This window comes from Fukomys damarensis, unplaced genomic scaffold (assembly GCF_012274545.1).
Source record: "Fukomys damarensis isolate Sample0158 unplaced genomic scaffold, DMR_v1.0_HiC HiC_scaffold_23, whole genome shotgun sequence".
Taxonomy (NCBI): domain Eukaryota; kingdom Metazoa; phylum Chordata; class Mammalia; order Rodentia; family Bathyergidae; genus Fukomys; species Fukomys damarensis.
The window spans coordinates 40,567,824-40,579,668 of NW_022900935.1; the positions used below are offsets into that span (position 1 = coordinate 40,567,824).

An 11,845-nucleotide genomic window follows, 5' to 3' on the forward strand; every position below is an offset into this window, starting at 1 on the left:
CCCCGCAACCCCGCAGCACCCCCCACCCTCCTCGGGCCGGAGCTGCAACCGAAGTCCCGCCCCTTCCCGCGGAGGAGCTGAGCGACAGCTAGCCTAGCCAATGGCGTGGCCTTGCTGAGTGGGCGGGACTCGAAGGGGGACACTGGGCGGGGCGTCGCGAGCTGGGCAGGAAGTCCGGGCGGGCAGCTAGCAGAGCAGCTAGGGGTCTCGGGGCAGTCGCATCTCGTCTGTTTAACGCGAACCTCCGTGTCTGTAGTACCCTCTCTCTTCTGGGCGACTAGATCCGGTAGCCAGGTAAGGTTCCGAGCAGGGCTCCCTCCCCTCGGCGGCGCGGGGTCCTGGGCACTTGCGAGCCCCCTTCCCGAGCACGATCCGGAGCCCACGGAGAGCCGCGAGCTCTGTTCAGCCACGTGGGTGGGCACGGCTGCGTGCACACCTGTAGGGCTCGCGATGCTTTGCGGGGTACAAAGCGCACGTCCTACGTGTGACCCCCGGGCGGGGGGACGAGGCACGGGTCCACGTGCGACCCGGGACCCCCGGGTTCAGAAAGTCGGGGAAGGCGGGCCTGGGAAACGTAAGGCCGCGCACCATCAGGAGCCCAGGGTACGGCCTAGGCGACGGAGATCGCCTCGCACTGGTTCCCGCTCCAGCCAGCCCCATTCGAAACGGAGGAGGGGCCAGGGACGGAGGTGCTGGGGCGACCGCAGTCTCCTTCCCCTCCCTAGCCCCCGCGCCCACCCTCCAGGCGCAGCCTGCGGCGCAGGGTCTGGTGTGGCCGGCGAGTCCCTGCTCGGTCCGCTGGGTCACTAGCAAGCCCGGCGGAGGACCTCGCCCAAGTTAGCAAAAGGGTCTGGGGCCTCCAGGCTGGCCACGGCCGCTGTGGTGTGGCCTTCGGGGTCCACGTGTTGTGCCCATGGTGCGGGGTTCAGGCCAGGCCTCATCCAGGTCCACGCTCCCTGAGCTTTCGTGATTTTGCAGCGCAGCTCTTCCACCCGATTTAAAGATAAATCACATTTTTATGGTAAAACTAATTATTTTATCTTTTGGCACTAAAAGCCAGAAACGCTGAGGATCTGAGATAAAGATGAGTTCATAAATGCAACCGCAGTCTACAGAGTAAATCTGTGTAGCACGATTGAATGGCTTATAAACAAATTTGCCTTTTTGGAACGTGGTAGATAAAAACTGTATCTTTTTCTTGGTCGATGAATAGAACTCCACTGTTGCACAGACAAAACCACAGAAGTGGCTTCCTGTCTCATTTTGAAACTCCAAAAAAAAAATGGTGCCCCTTCCTCCCTCAGAACATTCCAGAGAAGGTGTCCCCGGGGAGCCCTGCCAGACAAAGGCTCTGGGCAGGGATTCAGGCCTTTAGTTCTACAGCTTGATGGATTGCTTTATTTTTGAGCACCCCAAAGGGAGAAAGGGGCTTCCTTTGAAGACTTGTTATTTCTTCTTCGTTGCTACAAATGCTTCCTTTCTCTCTCTCTCTTTTTTTTTTTTTTTTTTTTTTTTTGGAGACAGGGTCTCCCTATGTGTTTTAGGCTCTTCTCAAACTGGAAGTGATCTTCCCCACTAGCTCCCTAAGGTTACAGACCTTCACCACCACGCCCAGCTTCCTTTTTTTTTTAAACATTCTTTAAGGAAGCCTTTTCCCCTGGTGTTCAAAAATAGAATCTTTCTTCTACTTACAAATCATAACATTTCACACTGAAGTTTTTCAAATATGCTAAAGTGCCCTTTGAGGGAAATATGATGAGGTGCTTTCCCCGGTGTCTCAGGTTTTGCTAAAGACCCAGAGAACTGTGAAATTTGAAAGGCCCCTCGAAATGGCAGTAACAAAACTCAGATTTCTAACCATCAAATCGCTGGGTGGGATCTACTGTGCTGCTTCAAGTTTCCTGCTATGAATTACGCCCCAGACTTCAGTTGCTATCCTGCAAAAGCCAGTTTTTCATCTTGCCTTCTCCCTTTCTGACCTTGTCCTGCCTGGTTTGCCGTGACTTTCATGTCCCTTCTGCCCTTACTGTTTGTTCTCCGTCCCTCTCCATCCCAGGCCAGGCCAGGCCCCACTGTTAACTGGTGACAGAGAACCCACTTGAGCCCCTCTGCGTGGCTTCTGCGTTCGGTTTCCTGGTCTGAGCTTCCTTGGGCTGTTTCCCTGCGCATAATGAGGCCTGAGTCCTTGGGGAGGGGTCCAGGGCTGGGCCAACCTACTGTTGTTATTTTGCTCATTTTTCCTCTTGGTGCTGGGGACGGGACCAAGGGCAGCTCCACATGTGCTCTGCCTCTGAGCTGCACCCTTGGCCCCCAGTCTCTCAAAAGGACCAACTCCCTGCTTTGCATCAGAAGTGACCCCTGGAATGGATGAGCAGGTGCTTTGCTTATCTATGGAAATACAGACTGTGTTTCTCCACAGAATCCAACATGTCTATTCTCAAGATCCACGCCCGAGAGATCTTTGACTCTCGTGGGAACCCCACTGTTGAAGTAGATCTCTACACCAACAAAGGTAAGTGCCACCTTGGTGTCCAGAGTTCCTTCTGCCATGCTCCATTTAAAACTAGGTTGGGGAGGGCTGGGGATTTAGCCCAGTGGTTCCACCACCTGCCTTGCAGGCGCAAGGACCCGAGTTCAATACCTGGTACCAAAAACAAACAAACAAAATAACTCAAGGCCAGCCTGGGCTACATAGGGAGACTGTCTCAAAAAAAAAATCAATCTATGAGTGAGGAAACAAGCAAATGATCTTACAGTTACATTGCTTTGGGCAAGAAAATATCTGTTCCTGCAACTGTGCTGATGAGCTATGATGCTGGGAGTTGGGGCACATATATAGGCTGGAGTCTTTGCTCATGCAGGGCCGCTCCCACCCTGAGGCGGGACAGTAAGGTGACATCTTGGACCCATCGCCACACGGCTTGCTGTGACCAAATAAGCAGGTGGCTGAGCTAGCTTGAGCTCTTCCTCTTGATAAGGAAAGAGGTCAGAGGAGCTCAGGGCCTCGGTGCTCCGGTGCTGGAGTTTGGTCAGGAAATCACATCTGAGTCTGGACTTTGGGCTTCAGAACGGTGCAAGACCCAAATTCCCACCTGACTGCATCTCCTAGGGATTGCAGCACGCTTTTACTCGGGGCCTGTGTGGCAGGAGGATTGCAGGTGTCAGACCAGCCAGGGCAACTTGACAACTGTCTCCAAAATGGGAAAAAAATCTAAGAGAATTGGTCTCCAGTGGTGGGTGCGGCTGGCATCATCGCCCAGGCCTAGCGGCTCACCAGAGCCTGCCAGTCAGAGCTGAGTCACTGTTGAGTCACAGGCCCAACGTGAGCCCAGCCCTTTCCTCCGCCACTCTGCCCGCCCCCAAGGAGCATCCCCCAGTCTTGTCTTGCCCCTCCCTGACGTGTGGTCCTGGCTTCTGGGCATGTGCTCTGTGGAGAATTCCCAGGGTTCTTGGGGTGCTACACAAGCACATCGCCTGTGGAATCCGCTTGACTTTTTTGTTTTTTGAGACAGGGTCTAAATATGTAGCCCAGGCTGACCTTGACTTCTCTGCAATCCTCTTGCCTCGGCCTCCTGAGTGCTGGGATTACAAGCCTGCACCATCATGCCTGCCTGAAGTTAGCACTTTAGTGAGATCTCCAGGTGGCCCGTGGGTGATTAGAGATGGAGAAGCTCTGCTTGTGATGTTTTCGTTAAACTAGAGTTCTCCATCTGCCGCAGTGGGGTCTGCGCTGCAGAACCCTAAAGCCCGGGGGTGGGGGGCGGTGGGCAGGAAGATGAGCTGCTGGAACTTCTTCCCAGGTGGCAGAAGGGAATGACGGCGTCTCCAGTGGTGGCCGCCATCTGCGTGTGGGAGGAAGCCGGGCTTGTGTCACTGCCGTCTGTCTTAGGTGCCTTCTCTCCCACCTCCAGGTCTCTTCCGAGCTGCTGTGCCCAGCGGCGCCTCCACTGGCATCTATGAGGCCCTGGAGCTGCGTGACAATGACAAGACCCGCTACATGGGCAAGGGTGAGGCCAGGGCCCAAGGTGTCCTGCGGCTGCGCTGGGCAGGGTTGGATCCTCACGGCAGTGGTGGGGACAGCAGCAGATCCGTCCCGTCCTCTCATTCCATTCGTTTCTACTTCATCCCGTCTCCTTGGGGGTCCCCTCCCGGGAGGGCAGGGCTGCCGGGCTCAGGCGCCTGGCTTGGCTGGTGCAGCCCTCCTGTAGGACTGGGGCGGGCAGCCTCACACTGTACCGAGAACAGCTGTGGCCACAGGCTCCGGCTGCCTGTCCGCCGTGGCCCTGTCCCCTCGGCATCCTCTGCCCGCTCTCCTCAGTCTCTCTCTTCCTCTATCCTCTCCCTCCGTCCTGGCGGGCAGGCGTCTCCAGACCCGTTAAGTATGTCAATGAGTTCCTGGCACCGGCCCTGTGCACACAGGTAATGCCCGTGGCGACCTGCAGCATGGTGGTGACACTAACCCCAAGTACGAGCGTGCTGCTCCTGTGTGGCTCTAACCTGTGGGCTCCCAGGTGCGAGCGCGCAGACAGAGCGGGAAGGGCGCCGCTGGGCTGGGCTTCAGGCCGTAGGACTCCGCAGCAGCGCAGCTCAAGCCTGTGGTTCCCAATCAATGTGGGTAATTGGTTGATTGTTCCTTCCAGGTGTGTCAAAGGCTGTTGAGCACATCAATAAAACTATTGCACCTGCCCTGGTTAGCAAGGTAGGACCTGCCCCCATCACAGTGCTGTGGGGCGAGCAAAGCCGGTCCCAGGCGAGGCCCCTGGCTCGTTCTGAGCGCCCAGGAGCTGGCTCCCCGCCATGCCCTGTCTGGCTGCCCCTGGAACTGGGCCCGGGATGAGAGGGAGTTTTCCCCTGCAACTGCCTCATTTGGGAGGGGTCAGCTGTCTAGACAAAGTCCTGCTGTGTAGCGAGGCTGGCCTCGGGGCTGAAATTACATGTGTGCACGCCACCAGCACCTCCGAGTTGAGAAAATAAAGATCCGGATTTGAGAGCGCATCTCTCGGGGTGGAGGGATGCCCTGGGGTTTCCGTGCACTCCTGTGGGCTCCTTCACCAGAAAGGCTCTTGTTAGGCCACACTTCCTTGTCAGGCATGGTGGCGCATAGTGGCACATGCCTGCTGTCCCAGTTCCCCGGGGATTGAGCCCAGGAGTTCCAGACCATCCTCAACTCCCCGGACAGATTCCTTCTCCGGAGCCGGGTCTGTGGCTCTAGGGCAGCAGGACGGGCGGCACTGGCTTCCATCCCCAGCCCCAAAAAGGAGATAGAAAGTTTCACTTGAAACTTCTGTTCATGCACCAGGCAGAAGTACAGCTGCTGTGGGGACCCTTGGTCTCTCCACACTACCTGTTCTGCACACTGATGGGAGATAGTGCCCCTGTGTTGCTGTCCCCACTTCCTTTGGCCTGGCCTCTGTGCCGCCTTTAATTGGCCCCTGCCCACCCGATGCCCAGAGGAGGAAGTTCCTGGCTAGGCTCTGCCCGTGTGCACCCCCTGTTCCTGTCCCCTGGGCGCCTTCACGCACGCCTTGTTCTTTATGCCTTGGTGTCCTGCATGGCAGTGTCCCCCAGGAGAATGCAGATTGCCTGGGCTGTGATGAGGACTGGCCTCCGAGCTACCTGCCTGGGTGACCGCTCTTCCAGCGATGCTGTGGAAAACAGCACCAGGTGCCAGGTGCTTCTGTGGCATGACACAGTCTTGCTGTGTACCCGGGCTGGCCCCAACACTGTCCACCTGCCTCAGCCCCCCAGAGCTAGGGTTACCAGCATGTACCTTCAGGTTTTAGATTTTTGTTGTTTTGGTTTTGGTTTGGTTTTTTTGAGACAGGGTCTCACTATGTAGTTGAGACTGGCCTAGAACTCACTATGTGGCCCAGGCTGGTCTCAAACTCACAGCGATCCTCCTAGGAGCCTCAGCCTCCCGAGTGCTGAGATTACAGATGTGCGCCACCATGCCCGGCCTTGCATTCTAGTTTTTATAGAGAGAATATTATTTACAAAATTATGCGTGATGATTGAATATTCTAACCCAATTTTCAAGATACCACCTTTATTTATTTTATAGTTTCTTCAACAAAATATCTCTTTTGATCAACAAATGTTTTGCTAAATGTTTCTGGGCTATCTGCAGAAATCAAGTAGCCAGGGACCCGCGTGGTGACGTACACCTGTAATCCCAGTACAGCAAGTGGAGCCTGAGGCAGGAGGATCCCTCTGAGTTCAAGGCCAGCCCGAGTCAAGTAGGGAGGCATTGTCTCAAAAAAATGGGGAAGGAAACCATGCGTCCCTGCAGAGGACAAAGATTGGGGCTGCCACAGAGCTGACCCCACAAGGCCCCACTGCGGAACCCTGGGCTTTCTTATTTATCTGTGGCGGGGTTGGTGTGCAGGGTGACCCTCGGCGTGGGCCGGAGAAAGGCCCGGTGCCCTAGAGGTGACAGCTGTTTCTCCGGCGCTGGGCTGGAGCCCAGGCCCCTCGCACGGGAGGACACAGGGTGGGTGTGCAGGCTGCGCAGCCTCACCCTGGACCTCAGCCTCCCCCTCCCTCCAGAAACTGAACGTCGTGGAGCAGGAGAAGATCGACAAACTGATGATTGAGATGGACGGGACAGAGAACAAATGTGAGTGCCCGGGAGCGGGGTCCTGGGGATCTGTTGACAGGCCCAGGACACCCGGGGCGTCTGGCCCCCCATCGCTTTGCCTCAGTGTTCTTCATTTATTATTACTGTTATTCCTGCGTTATTCTGAGACAGGGTCTAACTATGTAGTTCAGGCTGACCCTCCCGCTTCAGCCTCCCCAGTGTGGGGAGGGTAGCCAGGTGCCACCATACCCAGTTTAAAAGTTATACTTTAAACGCCCAGGGCATGACCAGTTGACCAATCTGAACTCTCAAAGGTTTCCCGTATGATCAAGCATGGGTGAAGTCTGTCAGGGTGTCTGGGGACTGCAGGTGAGTTTGTGTGGAGAAGAAGAAGGGATTCCCAGGTGTAGGGCCAGCAGGGGGAAGATAGGCGAGTGAGAAACACCTTTGAGGCTGAGGCAGGAGGATCTCAAGTTCAAGCTCAGCCTGGACAACTCAGTGATTCGCCAAAGTTCCCATCCCAAAATAAGAACAGAACAAAGGTCTGGGTATACAGCTCACTGCAGAGGCCCTAGGTCCAGTCCCTCAGGACCTCAGGCAGCAGCAGAAACTGATTCACCTCCTTCCACTGCAGCGAAATTCGGGGCCAATGCCATCCTTGGGGTGTCCCTCGCCGTGTGCAAGGCCGGTGCTGTGGAGAAGGGGGTCCCCCTGTACCGCCACATCGCCGACCTGGCTGGCAACGCCGAGGTCATCCTGCCAGTCCCTGTGAGTAGCTAGGGATGGGTAGGCTGGGAGAGCCTGGGGTTCTGAGGTCTTGTCCTGTGCTCACCCTGCCCACCCTCCCCTAGGCCTTCAACGTGATCAACGGCGGCTCGCATGCGGGCAACAAGCTGGCCATGCAGGAGTTCATGATCCTGCCCGTGGGGGCAGCCAGTTTCAAGGAGGCCATGCGCATCGGCGCTGAGGTCTACCACAACCTGAAGAACGTCATCAAGGACAAGTACGGCAAGGACGCCACCAACGTGGGTGACGAGGGCGGCTTTGCGCCCAACATCCTGGAGAACAAGGAAGGTACCGTTGCTGACCAGACCAGCGGGCAGGGGTGAGGGGCTTTTGTCAGACCTTGAGACGGGGTCTTGTTTGCCCAAGCTGGGCTTGAACCTGAAATCCTCCTGCCTCAGCCTCCCAGCTGGCTGAGATTACAGGGGTGTGCATCTGTGCACAGTGGACCTTCTTGAGGGGGATAGGCCACACTCAGGGCGCCTGGTGGGAGGAAACCCTCCGTAGGAAGCCTCGGTCTCCCAAGCCACCCCTGTCCTGCCTGGGGACAGGCCAGGCCCTGCTGCCCTGGGCTCTTGCTGCTCCCGCTCTGTCCCAGCCTGGCCTGGGCGCTGGCGGCGAGGAGGCCGCTCTGCAGAAGTGGCTGTCCCTCCTCCCGTCCCCACCTGACCGCTGTCCCCGTGTCCCCAGCCCTGGAGCTGCTGAAGAACGCCATCGGGAAGGCTGGCTACACGGACAAGGTGGTGATCGGCATGGACGTGGCAGCATCTGAGTTCTTCCGGTCTGGGAAATACGACCTGGACTTCAAGTCCCCTGATGACCCCAGCAGGTACATCTCGCCTGACCAGCTGGCCGACCTCTACAAGTCCTTCGTCAAGGACTACCCAGGTGAGCAGCCCGCGGGGAAAGCACTGTTCTCACTGGCCCATCAGACGTGGAGCAGTGAAGGAATGGAGGCCTGGGAGTTGGACCCCAGACTGTGCTTCACTATCATTTTATGACTTCATTTTTCTCTTTTTCTTTTTCTATTAAATTTTTTGAGACACAATCTCACTGAGTTATTAAATTGCCCAGGCTGGGCTGGAACCTGGGATCCCCTCCTCAAGTGCTGGGTTTGGGGTGTGCAGGGTTTCACCCGCCCAGCTACTTTGTGTTTTGTTGTGTTTTTTGTGACAGGGTCTCAGTATGTAGCTCAGGATGGTCTTGAACTGTGGAGCCCAGGTTGGCTTCAAACTTGGAGCAATCCTCCTGCCTCAGCCTTCTGAGTACTGAGGTTACAAGTACCATGCCCCACTCTGCTTTCTTTAAAAATAAGAATTCTAGGGCTGGGAATGTAGCTCAGTGGCACTGCGCCTGCCTCGAAAATGCAAGGTCCTGAGTTCAAACCCCGGTACCAAAAGAAAAAAGAATTTCGTTTTCACATTGTCAGGGCCAGGCTTGAGTCCCCTTAGGGAGCAGGGGCTGCGGGGTCAGGGCAGTGCCGTTGCCATCCCTGCCCAGCTCAGGCTGTGCCACGGCTCTGGCTCCGCAGTGGTCTCCATCGAGGACCCGTTCGACCAGGACGACTGGCAGGCCTGGCAGAGCTTCACGGGCAGCGCAGGCATCCAGGTGGTGGGCGATGACCTCACGGTGACCAACCCCAAGCGCATCGCCAAGGCCGTGAGCGAGAAGGCCTGCAACTGCCTGCTGCTCAAGGTCAACCAGATCGGCTCAGTGACCGAGTCCCTGCAGGCGTGAGTGTGCAGACGGGCGAGGCGCCCGCTCTCCCCTCAGATTGTCTCCCCGTGTAGCCCAGGCCAGCCTTGAGCTCTTGGTGATCCTCCTGCCTCAGCTTCCACCGTGCTCAAATTGCAGGCGTCACCACCACACCTGGCTTCCAGGCCCACCCTGTGATGATGCCAGGCGTTGAGGGTTTAGTTCCTTCCTGCCAGGGAGAAGGGAGCAGCTGAGGGAAACTGAGGCACGGCCTGTGTTTCCCCGGCCTCAGGTGCAAGCTGGCCCAGTCCAATGGCTGGGGCGTCATGGTGAGCCACCGCTCCGGGGAGACTGAGGACACCTTCATCGCCGACCTGGTGGTGGGGCTCAGCACCGGGCAGGTGAGCGGGGGTCTCCTGGGCCCAGCTGCCATCCCTCCCACGGTTGCCGTCCCCGCTGACAAGACTCTCTCCACAGATCAAGACCGGTGCGCCGTGCCGCTCTGAGCGCCTGGCCAAGTACAACCAGATCCTCAGGTAGGGGTGGGGCGGTCTGCTGAGTAGAGGCCTTGGGCTGGAGGGGCCAGGGCTGCATCCCTCACCTGTCTGAGTAGAAGCTTCACAAAGCCCTGACCCATCCTCTCTCTTCCCCAGAATCGAGGAGGAGCTGGGCAGCAAGGCCAAGTTCGCCGGCAGGAACTTCAGAAATCCCCTGGCCAAGTAGGCTGAGGCAGGCGAGCCCTAGGCCCCAGGGGCCCTGATAGTTTAGGTCCCCTCCGCCTCTGTAGATGCCAGCACCCACCTGGAGCCGTGACCCCAGCTCTGATCGCTGTCTTTGTCACCTGTGTCCACCATGTCTGGAGCTGCGTGTGCCCCCGTATAAGCTCGGGTGGCCCCGGGCGAGGTCCCCAGTGGTTGTATTGCAAAATAAACAAACACCATTGCCCCTGAGAACTGTGTGTCAGGGGTGGCCGGGCTGCCATCTGGAGCCAGTCCTTTCTGGGACTGGTGTTCGGGCCCCGTGGTGTACTGGTGGGCCAGACCTGCAAAGATGAGAGCCAGGCGTGGTGGCGCACAGCTGAACGTCCAGCACTTGGGAGGCTGAGGCAGGAGGACCACTGGGAGTTTGAGACCAGTGTGGGCTTTATGGTGAGATGCTGTCTCAAAACCAATCCAGACAAGGAAGAGGTCTGTGGGGGGCAGTTGTGTGTGGCCTCTAAATTCTGCCCCACGGCAGGGTGGTGCCCACCTGTGATCTCAGCTACTCTGGTTGAGGCAGGACAGGACCGCTAGGTGACCTGACGTGACAGTGTCAACATAAACCACAGCAGTGGGGTCTGTGGCTCCGTGTAGTTCAGTCCCCAATACCACCAAAAAAATTATGTGCTTTGGTGGGGACCATGTGCTTTGGTGGGGACCTGCGGAGAGCACTGGAGCCGGGAGCAGTCTGGGTCTGGGAGCTAACGCCCTCTTGTGGACACTCCAGCTATGGTATCTTCAACCTGCTCAACCACGTGGGACGGCTTTTTTTTTTCTTCTGATCAATACTCTGATCTTTGCATTTGCAAGGCAAGCAGCAGAACCACTGAGCTATATCCTGTCCCCGTAAGAGACTTAAGGACTGACCCAGCCAGATGTGATGCACACCTGAATCCCAGCACTGGAGGCTGAGGCAGGAGGAGCACAAGTTTGAGACCAGCCTGGGCTCCAGAAAAGGAAAAGTGCTGACTTTAAGAGATAAAAGCAAAAAAAAAAAAAATAGAGATACAAGCATTTTAAACTAGGACAAGATAAAAGAAAAAACCAAGTGATCCAGTTCTAACTTTTACCAGGAAGGCCAAATCATGAGATGATGGGTTGGGTTGGGTTTGGTACCAGGGATTGAACTTGTGTCCTTTTGCTTGCAAGGAAGGCAGCAGAACTACTGAGCTAAATCCCCAGCCCTGACCCACATTGATTTTTAAAGATGAGATTAAGCTAAGCCTGGGTGAGGTGGGGTATGTCTGTGATCCTATCAGCCTGGGTCTGGAAGACAGAGGCAGGAAGATGAGTTCTGGTGTAGCCTAGGCAATTTCTTGGGGGGAATAGTATTTCTAGAGATCAAACTGGGGCTTTGTGTGTGGTAGACAAAAGCCCACTGCTGAACTGCACCCTGGGTCTGTGTGTAGGTTTTGTTTGTGTTTAGTTTTGTTGCTTTTTAGAGATAGGATGTCCCTGTGCAGTGCACCTCCGAGCCTGGCATTGATTGATTTATAGATAAGATCTCACTATAGGCAGGCTGGCTGTGAAATTCCAGCCATCCTCCTGCCTCAGCCTCCCGAGTGCTGAGATCACAGGGCCCCACCACTCGGGCAGTCTGGGTTCTACAAGGTTGGGAAGTGAGCACCACCAGGTCCTCAGTCCCAGAGGGCCAGCGTTGGCCCCACTGAGCCACCTTCCGCTGCTCTAACCTTCGCCCTTCACCTCTGCTGCCTTTTCTGTAAACCACCCCCACCGCGGCTCCTGAGGCCCTCAAGCTTTGGTGCTGGGGATCCCCAGGGTGGGTAACATGGGGCTGCCGGGGTTACACAGGGACAGTGGGATGGGACAGGAAATTGCGACAGAGGAGAATGCACGATTATTCAGGAGCAGTTAGACTGCGTCATCACCTGGGAGGCGCTGAGCTGTCCCTGTGCAGCCCGGCAACTGCCCTATGGCCTACGGGGCAGCATCATCCCCAGGGTCCCTGATGCCCCTGGCCTGACGCAGTGATGGAGAAGCCACTGCAGGGCAGCTGCTCGAGGGCTTTTCC

At 56.6% G+C, this 11,845-nt stretch overlaps 1 protein-coding gene across 1 annotated transcript; it reads left to right on the forward strand.

Moving 5' to 3' along the window:
• The first annotated feature begins 136 nt into the window (after positions 1–136).
• Positions 137–10,005, forward strand: Eno1 (enolase 1). Its single transcript, XM_010637999.3, has 12 exons — positions 137–294; positions 2,420–2,512; positions 3,912–4,007; positions 4,641–4,699; positions 6,547–6,616; positions 7,212–7,345; positions 7,429–7,651; positions 8,051–8,248; positions 8,892–9,093; positions 9,348–9,456; positions 9,533–9,591; positions 9,709–10,005. The coding sequence occupies exons 2-12, from the start codon at positions 2,428–2,430 to the stop codon at positions 9,776–9,778; spliced, it is 1,305 nt and encodes a 434-aa protein (XP_010636301.1). The 5' UTR covers positions 137–294; positions 2,420–2,427; the 3' UTR covers positions 9,779–10,005.
• The last annotated feature ends 1,840 nt before the right edge of the window (positions 10,006–11,845 follow it).